This window comes from Chenopodium album, chromosome 25 (assembly GCF_948465745.1).
Source record: "Chenopodium album chromosome 25, dcCheAlbu1.1, whole genome shotgun sequence".
Taxonomy (NCBI): Eukaryota; Viridiplantae; Streptophyta; class Magnoliopsida; order Caryophyllales; family Amaranthaceae; genus Chenopodium; species Chenopodium album.
Window position 1 is genome coordinate 5186574 of NC_137858.1, and position 15013 is coordinate 5201586.

The window sequence follows — 15013 nt, forward strand, 5'->3', positions numbered from 1 at the left end:
TAATTTTTAATCTATAAACCTATACTAAAAGCAAATAAGTAATGACACTTGTCACTACTTTATGAAAATTTTTCCCGCCTTTTTGTTTTTTTCCCTTTTTTTTTCTCCTATCTTTTTATTTAAGGAAATTAAAGAAAACAATTGGAAGGTGCAACATATTAAGTTAATAACATATTATATAAGTAATATAAATAAGTCAACCATACGATTCACAAATCTGTACAAAATATTAAATATTTTAAATTTAAATCAAAGCTTGACAAAAATTGTGTTATACTAAACATTTTACATACTACATCAATACTAGCTAAATATAACTTTGTCTTTACATATAATATAATTAATAGTTTCATAGATCAAATAAGAAGAAGAAGAAAAAAAAAAGAGGCTTTGGATAAAGCTCGATATAGGGCTAATATTTTAAGATGATAAAAAAAACCAAAGGGAATGAAAGAGATACAATGTGAATGCTCCAATATGTCTAAAACTGAGTAAGGTTATATATATTGAACTATTGCTTTACTTTTTTTTTTTTTTTTTTTTTTTTTTTTTGAATTTATTTGTTACACATAATTAATGTAAAATGATTTTTTTAAAAATTTATAACCGTGCATGGCACGGGACTTAAAACTAGTTATAACTAAAGATCCAACATAATTTTTTAATTATAATTAGAGATCCATCATTCACCATTTCAATTAGAATGAGATTTATTGTTATTTTATTATTATTATTAATACGAGTACAATAATACACCGAATAATCATTACTCCATAAATCCGTATTAAAACAAATACGGGTAGCATAATAAAAAATTAAAAGGGTAGTATAATGAATTAATGATACAAATTACAAGTATATTTGTATACAGTATACAGTATAGGGATACGCAAAGTAGCGTGGTCACCTTTTTCTGGAACGTGAGCGAAGATCGGAGTTTGCCTATCAACTCTCTCCGCTCTTCCCTCCTCATTTTTATTCTTATTTTATCATTTTTTATTTATTCTTAATCTCTTCTTCTTCTCTTAATCTTTCTCTCTCTACATTCCTCTCATCTCACTTTCTCTCTCCTCTTCGATTGACGTCTTCGGACCAAATACCAGGTACTCTCTCCAATTTCATTCTAGATTTCTAGGGTTTCATTTCCATATCTAATTTTTCCGCGATTTTTGCCATTTTATTGTTTTTGCGATCTCTATTTTGCGGTTATTCGCTATTACGTAATGAACCAATGATAGATGTGATTAATTGATTGTACTTCTTGTATTTGTGCTGAAAAGTATGAATCTTTGTGAATTTGGCGTTAATGAAGTTTGTATCGTTTCGAGGAAGTTTGCTGGGATTGTTGTTGTGAATTTGAGTGTGCTGTGATTCTTTTGGGCGTAATTGAGATCTTTGACTGATTACTCATGGAGTTATACTGTTCAAGTTCATCGTTTTACAGCCGAATAAGTAATTTGCATCTTCTTGCTAATTTGCTATCCATAGTCTGTAGGAAGGCCTGTAAATTGAGAATGGAAAGGGTCAAAATCTGTTAAGTTTGAGCTTTGATTAGGTTTGTTTGGTTTCGATTGTTGTCGAGAAATGCTACCTTTCTTTTAGCTTTGTTGTGGCTAAATTGGGTGATTGAAGGTTCTGGTGAGTGGATTATGTAGAGGAGTTTATGATGCTGCCTTGTACGATGTGTAAAATTAGTTTTGTTATTGTTTTGTGTGCAATTCTTCTATAATATCTTCAACTATAGAAATTGATCGGATTTCACGAAGTACATTGCAGAGTTGCAGTTATTGTTTTTGTTAGGCGGTGCATTGCTCCCTTTAAAATATTCAAATGTAGTTAAATAAAGTTGTTAACCGTTCTTCATTTTTATGTGAAGTGATTTGGCTAGCTGAGATTAATTCATAGAGTTGTGTTAAAAACATAACAAATTTACTCTTTTTTTTTTTTTTTTTTTTTTTTTTTAAATATTGGTTTCTCTATGCATGATCTATGTTAATGAGGCACATGCTATTGGTAGAGTTATGTTTTCACAGACTTTACTTAAGATCTATTTATATGCCATCATTAATGAGTTAATTTTTTCTTACATTTCTCTTCAAGCACGTCTTTTAGGTGTCATATTATGACATAATGGTTGGTTTTCATTGTTTAAATTAGAATGCTTCAAATTTATTGTGTTTTCTTGGTTATAATAATTGTTGTCTTTGATGGGACGAATCCTATCTTGCTAAGTTTCTTGGTAAATAGGGCTGCTTTGGTTTTGCCAGTAACCTTTGAAGCTTTTTCTAAAAATATTGGTTCAGTGATAAATTTACTGCATGTTTGATGGGTATTTATTAGTGCTACGAAGGTGTATGTATATAATTAGCTAATTGGAAGGTCTGAAACTTAAGGAAGCTCAAGGGGAAGTGTTTTCTCTGAAGGATCAGAAACCCCCTTCCTCATGATCTTAAGAGTTTCAAATGATAGTTTTCCTCTAAATTTTTTTTCAAATAAACAAAACTAATTATAATTTCCTTTTATGTACTACCACTATTTAAGAAATATAGTGACACACTGACACTTTCTATTTTCATGCCCACAACCCCTTCCTCTGGATTTTAAGAGCCTCTCTTATTTTATCCACCTTTTTATTACACCTACTTATCACATCAATACCTTCTCTCCTATTGTCTTAATTTTGTGAAGCAATAAGTGTTGAATCTTTTTGACACAGAGTTTGTAAATATTTATGTTTGTAATTGCAATTTTTAGATATCAAAATATATGATTGTAAATATTTATGTTTGTAAATGCAATTTTTAGATATCTTTTTGACACAGAGTTTGTAAATATTTATGTTTGTAAATGCAATTTTAAAATATATGCCTCTGTTTCTAAATATCAATATTTTTGACACAGTGTTTGTAAATATTTATGCTTTAGGCTTTGCAGTTCCATATATCTTTATTGTATAAAATTTGTTAATAATATGTCAATGTTTTCGTGTTACATAGTTGTAAATTCCATTAGAATGTTAGATTGATGTGAGGCAGTAGTGTTTTTGTTTATGCTTTTATTGCAATTGCTGGCCATGTAGGTTTTTTTGTTTTCCTTGTGAAGTTCTGGCACCTATTAGTTGGTAATTGTAGTTACAAATTACTTGCAAAGATCAATGCCTTCATGGGTTAAATGAACTTTCTTAAGCTAGATGACTGAATTGGAAGGAATTTTGGGAAACCACTTAACCACTGTCTCTGGTCAGTCAGAATCTGGACCTTCCACTGGTACTCAGCTCTCTGTTCTCAATTGTCAATGGTGGTATACCTCTATTTTTGTATGCTGACTTAGCTCTTTTGCTTTCTTAAGCCTGTCTAATCACTGATGAAACCCTTTTTTGACTTTATGTGGGAGTAGCGGACCTGGACTGTTTTAGAATTTAGATGAGATACAACATGCTATGAGTCCTTCCCCCCCCCCCCCCCCCCCCCCCTTTTTTTTTTTTTTTTTGAGATAGATTGCCTTTGAAGCTGTGTATATGTTAACTGAGGAGCTAAACTGATCATTGTAGGAGCCCGAACTTAAGTGTATATGTTAATGCATCTGCTTGCGGAATAATTGAATTCTAGGTCTAGCCTTGATGTCTTCCCTTTCTTTAATACAGTGAGAATATTCAGTACATCTAAGGGTTTATGTTTTGTTTATCTGAATAAGAGGGTTATTTGTACCGACAAATATTATTTCTTGATCATAGTCTGCTGTATGTTTTGTTTATTTTGTATTTTATAATTGAAGGCAGTGTCTCTTGCTTCCTTAATGGCTCATCAGGAACAACCTTCCAAACCAAAAGGGTTCAAAAGTAGGTTTACGGTGTTGGCTATAAATAGGGGGGGGGGGGGGAGAGTAGGAATACTGAGAATTTAAACCCGGGATTCTCTTGCTTCCTTAATGGCTCATCAGGAACAACCTTCCAAACCAAAAGGGTTCAAAAGTAGGTTTACGGTGTTGGCTATAAATAGGGGGGGGGGGGGGGAGAGTAGGAATACTGAGAATTTAAACCCGGGATTCTCTGCTTTAGTTTTCATGGGTATGTATACTGAGAATTTCTTGTACTTCGTGGTATTTGAGCATCATGTATGTAGGTTCTATTACTGTTTAACATCAGTATTCCTAATCCTTTCATGTTCTTTCATTATGGTTTCGCTTATGGTTGGCAACATATAAATAATGGATTAATGGATATCGTAGTCATCTCATTGCAAATCTGTTGGACTTGTAAATGTTACTTTTTGTTAGAAATTTGTGATCTACTAGCTATTGAGGCAAGTATTCATTTAATTTCAATTTTAAAGTTAAGCTGAGCTGTGGTCAGACTTGTCATTCATGAGAGTAGAGTATTAATTTCTTCTTGATTCTGAAATTGGAATGGAACTTTAGCAAGTACTATGAGGATATTGGTTTGATGATTTAATTCAGAAACTAGAAACATAACAAATTGTGAAGGGACTCGCTGACTCTGTAACAAATGGATTGAAAATTTAGATCTCGTTGTTGGCTTTTATGGATTTACTGATTGTTACATCAAGCATTTTTGTTATATCTATCTTCTTCTCTTTCTCAAATCTATATTTTATTTTTATTTTTATTTATAAGATGAGGTTCTTGCTGTTTGTATGCCAAGATGTATTGTTGTGTTAGCATTGCCACAAGTCTTCGAGGATAACCAGATGATAGCTGTTCTTTTAATTAGTACAATAATTATCATTCTTTATGTGGAGTTCTTTCTTACGATTTCAGGTTTATTTATGGCGAAAGTTAGCAGGGTAAGGCGTCTGAAGTACAGATGCCGCAATGGCAAAGCAGAACGATTGCAGATTCCGTCCTGCTCACACAAGATCTTCAAAGACATGAAGAAGCCTTCTAAGCTTTCAGAGAAGAAAGATTGGGAGGATGCTACTTGCTCGGTTTGCATGGAGTCCCCGCACAATGCAGTTCTTCTGCTTTGTTCCTCTTACAACAAAGGCTGTCGTCCCTACATGTGCGCCACTGGCTATCGTTTTTCTAATTGTCTTGACCAGTATAAGAATGCATACGCAAAGGCAACTCCCGGTTCTATCACTCCTGACCTCAATGCTGAATGGCCTGAGGAAAAGATGGAAGCATCCGAGCTTCTGTGCCCCCTCTGCCGTGGGCAGGTGAAGGGCTGGACCTTGGTTGAGCCTGCTCGGAAATATCTGAACAAGAAGAAACGAACATGCATGCAGGAGAATTGCTCTTTTGTAGGGAACTACAAACAGCTGAAGAAGCATGTCAAAAATGATCATCCTTGGGCACGACCCAGGGAAGTGGACCCGTCCCTTGAAGCAAAATGGAAAAGCCTGGAGAGGGAAAGAGAACTGAGTGATGTCATGAGCACTTTCTCCCCAGGTACTATTGTTTTGGGGGACTATGTTATTGATCCAAACTTTAACCCCTTCATTAGAGATTATGCTGTGGATATGGAAGACTTGTTGGACAATGATCTTGGGACTTTTGGGGCAAGTAGAATCAGGAGCGGTGGATTTCAGTTGCACAGGACATCTGGGATTAATTACGAGTCATATGACGACGATGATGACGACGACGACGACGATGATGATGTCAACGATGGAATTCAACGTAATTCAGCCTTTGGTAGAGGAGATGATATGATCCCACTTAGCCGTCATCATAGAAGAATGTTGTTTATGGGAAGGTCCCGACGGAGGAGGCGACGTGACTGACCTTTGTACAAAATCAGCAGCGCTCTTTTGGTCCCCCCCTTAAAAACCCTGGCGAAGTGGTTTTTGATCATAATTCGACTTCTACAATTGTTTGGGGGCCATATCTTCCAAGGCAGTGCGAATGCAAGTAGAAGTGAATCTTTCCTTTGTTTATTTAAGGTGGTTAAATTGAACATATTGTGATTCTAGATACGGGTTTATAAATTTCTCTCATGATTTGGCCTTGTAGGGATAGACCTCGAAAACTTTACTTTGTTACCGGCCGTGTTTGGCGGGTCTCATTTTTAATGCTTGTTTGTGCATAGTGAACATTGACCTGTAGGGTACATCGTTCAGGTACATTTGATTCTCTTTAACACCAATCAAGGAAAATTACTCCTGACCCTAATTTTTAGTTTCTAGTTTCTCTTTGTATTTAGCAGAAATCTTTGCAGGTTCTTCATGTTGGGGAGCCTTGTCTTTGATTAGATTTGAACATCGGGTTTGTTCATATGTACAGTTGTATTTGTGCTTTATGCATTATAAATTGTAATTGAACTTGAAAAGTCAGGCAAATTATTTCATGCACCTGAGTTCCTGAGTGTATTCACGATGGCGCTCCTGGTTCAGTGAATAATTGATGTGTGCAGCATGGTATGAACCAGACCGTGAGTACCCTTGGAATTATAATTGATCAGGGAAAGTTAACATCTTTTGTGCACTTGAGTGTATCCAGTATGCTACTCTTGGTTCAGTGACTGCCTGATGTATGCAGAGCACGGTATGAGCCAGACCATGAGCACCCTTTTGGATACTTTGAGGTGCACATTTTTAACTTTTACAAGTAACACTATAATTTATATAGCTTGAATATGCATGATTCAAAGTCACAAATTCACAATGTCATGTTTTCATGTACATATTTACAGATATGCATAGTTAAGCAAAAATAATTGAACATTATACAACAAAATAGTTGAACATCATTCAGATCATTTTTGTTAAACATCAAAGTGTGTACTACATCGTATATCAAATAGTTTATGAATTATTGCGTAAATCTTGATATTGATCGTCGTTTCGATCAAACCCCCCTTTGTTGCACTTGCTACCACATGAAAATTGCTTCAGCACATAGCCCAATTTCTGCCAGACAAAAGAAACAAAGAAAACAATGCAGCAATTATAAGAGTTCATCATCAGATAGTACTACTACCTAAGAGATTAGAGAATTTAGAAATGACACTTCAAAATCAGAATGTAGTCTAACCTTAGAAACCTTACTACACCTTCCCCTGCCTCGGCGAGGGGAAGGGGGTGTTCGGTATCTGTTTTCACGGTCTCTTGATTCGACGTTTTCGTATTTCCATGTCTTTTTCTTTCCTCTACCAAATAACCTCCCAAAGGAGAATTTGAGTGCTTTTAGACGTGCAAACCATCTTCTTCTTTTCTACATAAAAATTTATTCACAATCAACTAATATTTACCATTTCAATGAATATAACATGTACAAGTATACATCAATATTAAATGTTAATTCTTCCTACAAAATAATAATAATAATAATCATGCACTAATCAAATGATATTTGTGATTACCTTGGGTTTATTGGGTAGATTTGAAAAAACTGTAGGGCTATGATCATGTTGAATCTGTTGGGACCCCACATTTCGGAGGTGATGAGCGTAGGCCAAGAGGTCAGCACGGCGGTCATAGCCGCATGATGGTGTGGTTGATTTAGGGATGATAGTTCTAATCTTCCGAGGCCGAGGCCGCGGCCCAGAAGTAGATGATTCCTCATACACTGTGACTATAACACCATTAACACTCCATTTTTGTTGTTTTTCCAGCTTACCCATTTTTTCTGCCTGTTTTTTCTCCTAATTTTGATTTGTTGGAATTTCAATCCAAGATGTGATTAGCACAAAGTCTTGTATCACTAACCTAAAAATAGGATCTTCCAGATTTGACAATAAATCTGATGTTTCCATATGATCATAAATCAAATTAATGTGCAGAGTGATTAATTTGGAAAGAAAAATAAATTAAATATTAAAAGGGAAAAAAAAAAAAACAACCACTCCATTGGAGAGGGATTTTTTTTTTTTTTTTTTCGCCTTGAAGTTTTAACAATTTGGTCAGCAACAACTGATCAAGGTGACACCTCAATGACTAACCTCAAGGAATGTCCCACTGAGACACTGACTCCAAAAAGGACAGGAAGAAAAGATCTTTATAACTAACTTAAATGAAGACAACCAACTAGAGTAAGGGCCTGTTCTCTTACGTTGAAATACAGCTCAGTTCAGTTCAGCTCAGTTCAGCTCAGCTCAGCTCAGTTCAGTTCAGCTCCTAATTTCCTTCTCTTATAAAATATTTTTCAGTTCAGTTCAGCTCAGTTCAACTGAGTTCAGTCAAAGAGAACAGGCCCTAACTACGGCAATTTACATTTAAAAGTATGTATTGATAAACCTATTTAAGTGAAATACACATCAATTAATATAAAACGGAGGAACTATTATCTTATTATTTGCACGAATATTTTTTTGGTTGTACATAGAGTTGTAGACTTATAGTGTATTAGTATAAGTGAGACTTGATCCAAAAATTAAGGTACCACCTCATTACTTAATCAATTTAATTAGTTGATATTCATATGTGTACACTCTTATTTATTACTTGTACATTTTAGACTTTTATAGCAGTTTTTGCGTATCAATTGTGTTATTATTTCAATCTACTGGTGCTTGTTTGGTTGACAGTATGCATTTGGTGGGAATGAAAATTTATTTTTCTGATCCTTGTATTGTATGCAATGTGGCATGATTAACACCAGGTCACCAATAAGGCCGCAAGATTAACACCATTGATTTCTTGCTTCTAAATTAGCGGGCCCAAAGAGGGCATTCAATGAACGAGGCCCACTTTCAAAGGCCCAATCTTTATATCCTGAGCCCAAATCCAAGATCAATTATCAGTTCATCTTAAATTGCAAAAAATAGAATTCTGCTTGACTTGTAAAAAAATCAACTCATTCTAAGGAGATATTTTTTTGAGCTGCACTTTTAGATTTTTTTTTTCCTCTTTTTGAAAAAGTGACAACCTTAAGAAAAGATCTAAGAAATCCAAGAGCAGGAACATTTGTATTACAATATTGCAAAAATATTGCTGGTGTTATAATATTATAGAACGCGAAAAATATGAATATTAGCACATAATTCTAAAATATGATTGTATTTCACTTTTAAAAATGGTGAAATTTTGGTTCTAATTAAATTCGACTTGGATGAGAAAAATTATTAGATATTGCAATATAGATGTATAAAAATACGGAGTTTAAAATAACGGTTTTTTTTTTACGGGATAAAATAACGGTTATAAAAATACGGAGTATAAAATACGGGGTTTTTTTTTTTTTTGACGGGATAAAATAACGGTTATAAATGCTCGCATTATGCTATAAGATATTCCTACTTGCATTTATTTTTCCTTTAAGATTAAACTTTGTGTTCCATTAGTGCATATTTACAAGTCACTAGTATTCTAAACTTCCCTTCTGTCTCTAAACAAATGTTGTTACCTAACACCCACTACACCATCATTTTCATTAAAATTATCTACATGTATTATTCTACACCATCATTTTCATTAAAATTATCTACATGTATTATTTTGGAATTTATTTTCTTTAAAAGGTTTTGCTATAGACCATATAGGGATATAGGAACTACTTGTACGTACTAGTCTACTACTAAGCTTAATACAAAAATCATAAACATAGGCATGCTTTATTCACCCGATCTTCACTTATTAGATTTTTGAAAGTTAACTGAACTAACTAGACTTTATTAGATTTTTTATTTATAAGTATTTATAGATTGAAATTTGATAAACTTTAAACCTTATTAGGGCCTGTTCACATTTACTTAATTTCATTTCAGTTCAGTTAATTTCAGCTCCAATCAGTTCAGTTCAGCTCCAATCAGTTCAGTTCAATTCTACTCCTTATTTCCTTCTCTCATAAAATATTCATTTCAGCTCAGTTCAGTTCAACTTTAATCAATTCAGTTCAACTCCAATTAGTTCAGTTCAGTTTAGCTCAGTTCAGTAAATGTGAACATCCCTTACTCTTTGTAAGACTTATTTGAACTTATTATTAACCATTAATTAATTATAAAATTACTTTTTTCTAGAATTAAATGGAAATGAGGTTAACAAACCAAGATTTCATTGTTTTCTCCCTAAAATTGCTCCAATTTATTTACAAATATAAGAAAATGTTTCATCTAATGAAGAAAAGGAGTTATACATACATCACCCCCAAACTTTCAAAAATAGTGAATCAAGATTCTATTAATTAAGTAGCTTTCAAAAATACAAAGGGAAGAGGGCCAAAAGAATTTTAGTGTAAAGCTAATAGTGAAGCAAGATTTGAAAGTGAGGGATAGTTCAAGTGGTTAGAGCTCCCCTTCCGGTACCAGGTAACTTGGGATCGATTCTTATCACTCGTCCTTGTGGCTCTCTTAAAAAATAAAAAATTAGGACCATAAATTACTTCTATAAGCTCAATTATAGAAGTTTCATATGATGATCAAAGTTGATTCCAAACCCTAATACTACAAAATTAAATTTATTAATCAAATTAAGTATTTTGGTTGCATACGTTGGCTGTGTTCTTGAGTGGCAACATCAGGAAAATTAAAACAATAAAATGAGGAAGATTCTGATTCTCCTCAGCAAAAAAGTGGATTCTAGCTATCCCTTTTTTTTTCTCTTTCCTATTAGTTAATAAAGGTAAAATTTGGAGGAAAAAAAATGCAAAATAATGTTACAATTCCACTAATGATTTTTAGAGGACTAATATTAGTCCAAATTAAGTGAACGTGGTGTAATGCCTTTTCATTTGTGCTGAATAATTCTATGGGAGTATTGAGTTAGTTGGGAATCTTTGAAAAAGTTCCAAATATTGTGTTTGACTGGTTTTCTTTCCCTTTTCATTTCATATATCTTTTTTTTTTTTTTCAATTCATTAATCTATTTTACAGTATACATTTTACTGAAGGCGAAAGAGGGACACTTAGAGGCGTTACATTAAAAATTTTCCGTGCAAAAGTATTTGCCAAAAAAAAAAAAATATTTACTCTTACAAAAGATTGTATCTAGATTATAGTTCACTTTAATAAAATCTAAATTAAACTTTTCAAAATATTAAATATTTTATTATAACTATTATTTGTATTTATTTTTTCTAATATATTTCATAATTTCAAATAATTGGTGTGTCGAGTACTTAATTTTTTTTATATATATTTTTATAATTTTGTTGTCATTAAAAGCATTTAACAACCGTGCATTCATCTACGGGATTTAACCTAGTTTCATTCAAAAGAAGAAGAAATTGAAGTAATGATATTTTTAAAAGTTCACTTGTATAGTGGTATATGCACAGGCTAAAGTAATTAAAGAAATATGTCAATTGGGGAGTAACAAACAGAAGAGGTATACTTTTAAGTGGAATTTCTTTTTATAGTATTCATCTTTGCCTCTATTTGTTTTATAGAATAATGTATGAATATTCTTATAAAGTTTGTGTCAATGATATTGATGGATTGAGTAAATATGGGATCTTCGTAACGAACTTTCACACCTTCATCCCATACATGAAACGAAAGAAGATTATCACTTCTTCCTATCACATCCTTAAGATGAGAGTTGAAAGTATTTCAAAATTAAAATAGACATGCATGTAGTTCAAGCTATCGAATTACTTCTCAAAATCAAACTATACTATACATACAAAAGATTCATAGTTTATGTGAATATATCCATCACAAAAGTTGGGTATGTACGAAATGAATATATGGCCTATACTTTATATGGGCCACTTCATCATCCAATAGAAAGAAGGTTTTGGGATTCTATGATTTCTATCCATTTATACCCCGTCTCATCACCCTTCTTTGGTCACAAAGCTAAGGCATCCCATCAAACCATCAACTAGCTTAGTCCAATTTGGGCAACTAGTGCTTATTGTCACAATAATTTTAATTTGCTATAGCATGTTTTACATGTCAAATAATATCTTTTAAATATTTTTGTATTTATCGTCGACTTAGCTAAGTATGCAAATTTACAACATGACAGTAAGTATTTTATTTCAATATGGATGTGATATACCTCAATGTATATTGACAACTACTTGAAATTTCGACTTTTAAGGACATTGTAACATCAATTTACCCAAGACCTTTTAATATGTAACATCAATTTACTTAAGGATATTAAGAGTGAAAATGTTTTAAGTGAAAAGTTGTGTTTAAAATTAATAAAATATCCAACCTGGCATGATATAGACACCAAGTAATATTGAGTTAAAATGGGATTTTGGATCATATCAAGAAAGATTTTGATTCCATCTAGTCCAAGTAGAGGTATAATATTTGTCCATTTCCTTATGTTTGTTTGAGGTCCTAATTAATTTGGCATACCTAAGCAAACCAATATCAAGTTAAAACTAAAGTATTGAATGGAGAGAAATTACACAAGAAATTTGTATAGCACAATGTATTTGGCGCCGACTAAATGAAATTTCGTTCCTAGTAAATCTGTGATTAAGAAATTTCCTGAATTTTTGTTGAATTTGCTAAAATTTTGTTGAATTTGCTAAATTTGTAAAGATAGAGCACACTTTGCAAAAAGAAATTTCCTGAATTTTTGTTGAATTTGCTAAATTTTTGTTCCTAGTCCATATGTTACCCTACAATACAACATCCACTTGAAATTTCAATTTGATTGGAATTTTTTATTTGTTTAGTTATTCATTTTATTTTTTTTATTTTTTCATGATTTAGACGTTTGTTGCCAAAGTATAAACTTTTATCAAACTTTGGTATAATGTCTTAAGGATAAACTCTGGCATGATAAATACCCTCAAAAGGGAAATGGTGGGAATATAATGGGTTGAGAATTAAGAGCCATTCAAAAATTTGAAAGCCATTTTAATTTTGTATGTAATTTCATTTTCCTCTTAACTTTTGGGTAGGTGTTACATGCTTACACCACATTTTTCCATAAGAAAAGAAAGTGATATAAAACTATCATTTTATTTTTCTTCTTCTTTCCTATGAAAGTGCCCAATGTCTTTGGAAAAGTTGTTCCTTTTTGTTGATAATTATTAGGATAGGATTGAATTTCTAATGGCCTAGTCCCCCCCCCCCCCCCCCCCCCCACTTCCCACATAACTATGATAATAAAAGGATTATTAGGTTGAAGACTAAAACCGATTATATATTTTATAGACCATTTATTTATATATTATAAAATAAAGTATTTAGGTTATAATTATAATATGAATCCTTTTTTTTTTTTTTTATATATATAGATTCTATATATATTCATTTATAATAACTGCAATAGCTGCCAATATAATAAAGTGGTTTTATAAAAAGATTAATGAGAATTTTGTATTCTCTACATTATATAAATGATCAAATAATGACAATGCTCGAAACCATTATAATATTAATGAACATATTGTATATGTTAGGTCTTCTAAAAAATAAAAAATACATCGTATATTCGTATGCTAGGAGATCTATTTTTTCACAATATGATTGTGGTTACTTTATAAAATAAAAAAAATAAAAAAAAAAAGAAAGAAAAGAAAAGAAAAGGATTGTGGCTTCTATATACTACGTATATAAGTTTAGGGGGGATTTTAGATGATTAATTAAGGTGGACAAATTGATTCCATATACTTGCAGCTAAATCATAAACATATGCATAGTCCATAGAGTTGCATGTGAATGGGCCAAAAGGTCGGAGTATAAAAAAAGAGCAAGGGAAACATAAAATCTTGCTTTATGCTAGGTGGGATATGTATTAAATGAATCCAAATGCATGCTCTTTTTTGACCAAAAGCAACCATATTGTATAAAGAGGAATGTAACAAAAAAAAAAAAAAAACAAAACAAAAAAACAAAACAATTCCTACCTTACATTCTTTCCTATTAAACTCCTCAATGTATTGATTTAGATTACACATTTTACATGATATTTATCTCGGATGAAAGGAATTAAAATTTCATACCACGATAATTAAACGTTCAATAGAAAATGTTCCAAAAATGTATGATCGAAATAAATCATATACATTTACATTTCATTTAAAATTTGAAAGATGAGATCAAATAAGCGTATAATCATTCACACATAATTACATTGAGAATTTTTTCTTGAAAAAGACTAATAACCTATAGTATCTATTCAAAAATAGAAGAATATTTATAGGCGAAATTAAAAAACTCCACGACCATATGATGAGAAGAAAGCGACACGTAAAAGGGGCTCCCTAAGTCTATGGATGTTATTGAATTGTAGTTTGACAGAAATAATTTTTGTCCGACGAAAAAAACAAACAAAAGAGAAAACTAAGGAGAGAAGAGTGGGGAAATAAAAATGCAAAATATTTCAATTTTCATTAAAAACGAAAAACAAAATCTAAATTGAATGAATGAAAGGCACCAACTGGGGACGGCCCAACGGAAGAGGCGAGTCGGAAAACTTTATTTGTTTTGTGTTTAAAAGGAGTCAATTGGCTTTTGGTGATGCTTCGGAGCCGTCTACTTAACTTTGTACCAAGTACAATACTATTTAACTACCCTTCCAACTTAATTCCCCCGTTTTTATTTATACTCATAACACTTAAATTTTGATGATAATTTTATAATTTATATCGACTAAATATGACGTTTTATAGGTACATTTTTATTTTATATATATATATATATATAATCATATGATATCTTCTAACATGTCTCAGTCTATAATTTTATAATTTTTACATACTAATAATTATAGATATTGACATACTAATAATACATTTGTTTTAAAAGTAAATAATTAAATACAGAGGAAGAATATCGATATGTTTACAGATTGAAGATTATATATTGTTTTTCACGATCCAAAATCATTATACTTCTCTTTGTTGTTATTGTTTTACCTTTTGCTTTTTTTAAAAAAAATAAATAAATTATACGAAGTACTAATCATATTTTAAAATCTATTTCTTAATTGTCTATCATTACAATGTGTGGAAAAGTGGAGAAGAATTGAAGAAGGTGGTAGTATAGTAATGTGCTAGTTATGTCAACTATAATCAATCTTATTTGACAAGTAGTTATATATATATATACTATATACTAATGTGAAATAATAAGCATTCAGATATTTTGATTTAGAGATAATAACAGCATTAAAAATGGATTGATATTTTAATAACTTTCAAGTTA

The 15013-nt window shown here is 31.8% G+C and overlaps 2 protein-coding genes across 2 annotated transcripts; one reads left to right on the forward strand and one right to left on the reverse strand.

Annotated features, from left to right (window-relative positions):
* The first annotated feature begins 914 nt into the window (after window positions 1-914).
* On the forward strand, window positions 915-6286 carry LOC145614365 (uncharacterized). The gene is made up of 2 exons (XM_081669414.1): window positions 915-1103; window positions 4777-6286. Exon 2 carries the CDS (start codon window positions 4785-4787, stop codon window positions 5739-5741), a length of 957 nt encoding a protein of 318 aa, XP_081525540.1. The 5' UTR covers window positions 915-1103; window positions 4777-4784; the 3' UTR covers window positions 5742-6286.
* Window positions 6287-6665: 379 nt separating this feature from the next.
* Window positions 6666-7733, reverse strand: LOC145613065 (uncharacterized). Its single transcript, XM_081668123.1, has 3 exons — window positions 7319-7733; window positions 6991-7170; window positions 6666-6866 (listed from the first exon to the last, which is right to left on the reverse strand). Exons 1-3 carry the CDS (start codon window positions 7577-7579, stop codon window positions 6762-6764), a joined length of 546 nt encoding a protein of 181 aa, XP_081524249.1. The 5' UTR covers window positions 7580-7733; the 3' UTR covers window positions 6666-6761.
* Window positions 7734-15013: the final 7280 nt, after the last annotated feature.

What these genes read in the sequence shown, in the direction of transcription:
- LOC145614365 (XM_081669414.1), top strand. Translation starts at nt 4,785, where the DNA reads ATGGCGAAAGTTAGCAGGGTAAGGCGTCTGAAGTACAGATGCCGCAAT.
- LOC145613065 (XM_081668123.1), bottom strand. Translation starts at nt 7,579, where the DNA reads ATGGGTAAGCTGGAAAAACAACAAAAATGGAGTGTTAATGGTGTTATA. An exon ending in ATCTACCCAATAAACCCAAG is followed by an intron (nt 7,171 to 7,318) that starts GTAATCACAAAT and finishes ATTTTTATGTAG; the next exon opens with AAAAGAAGAAGATGGTTTGC. An exon ending in GGTGTAGTAAGGTTTCTAAG is followed by an intron (nt 6,867 to 6,990) that starts GTTAGACTACAT and finishes TTTGTCTGGCAG; the next exon opens with AAATTGGGCTATGTGCTGAA.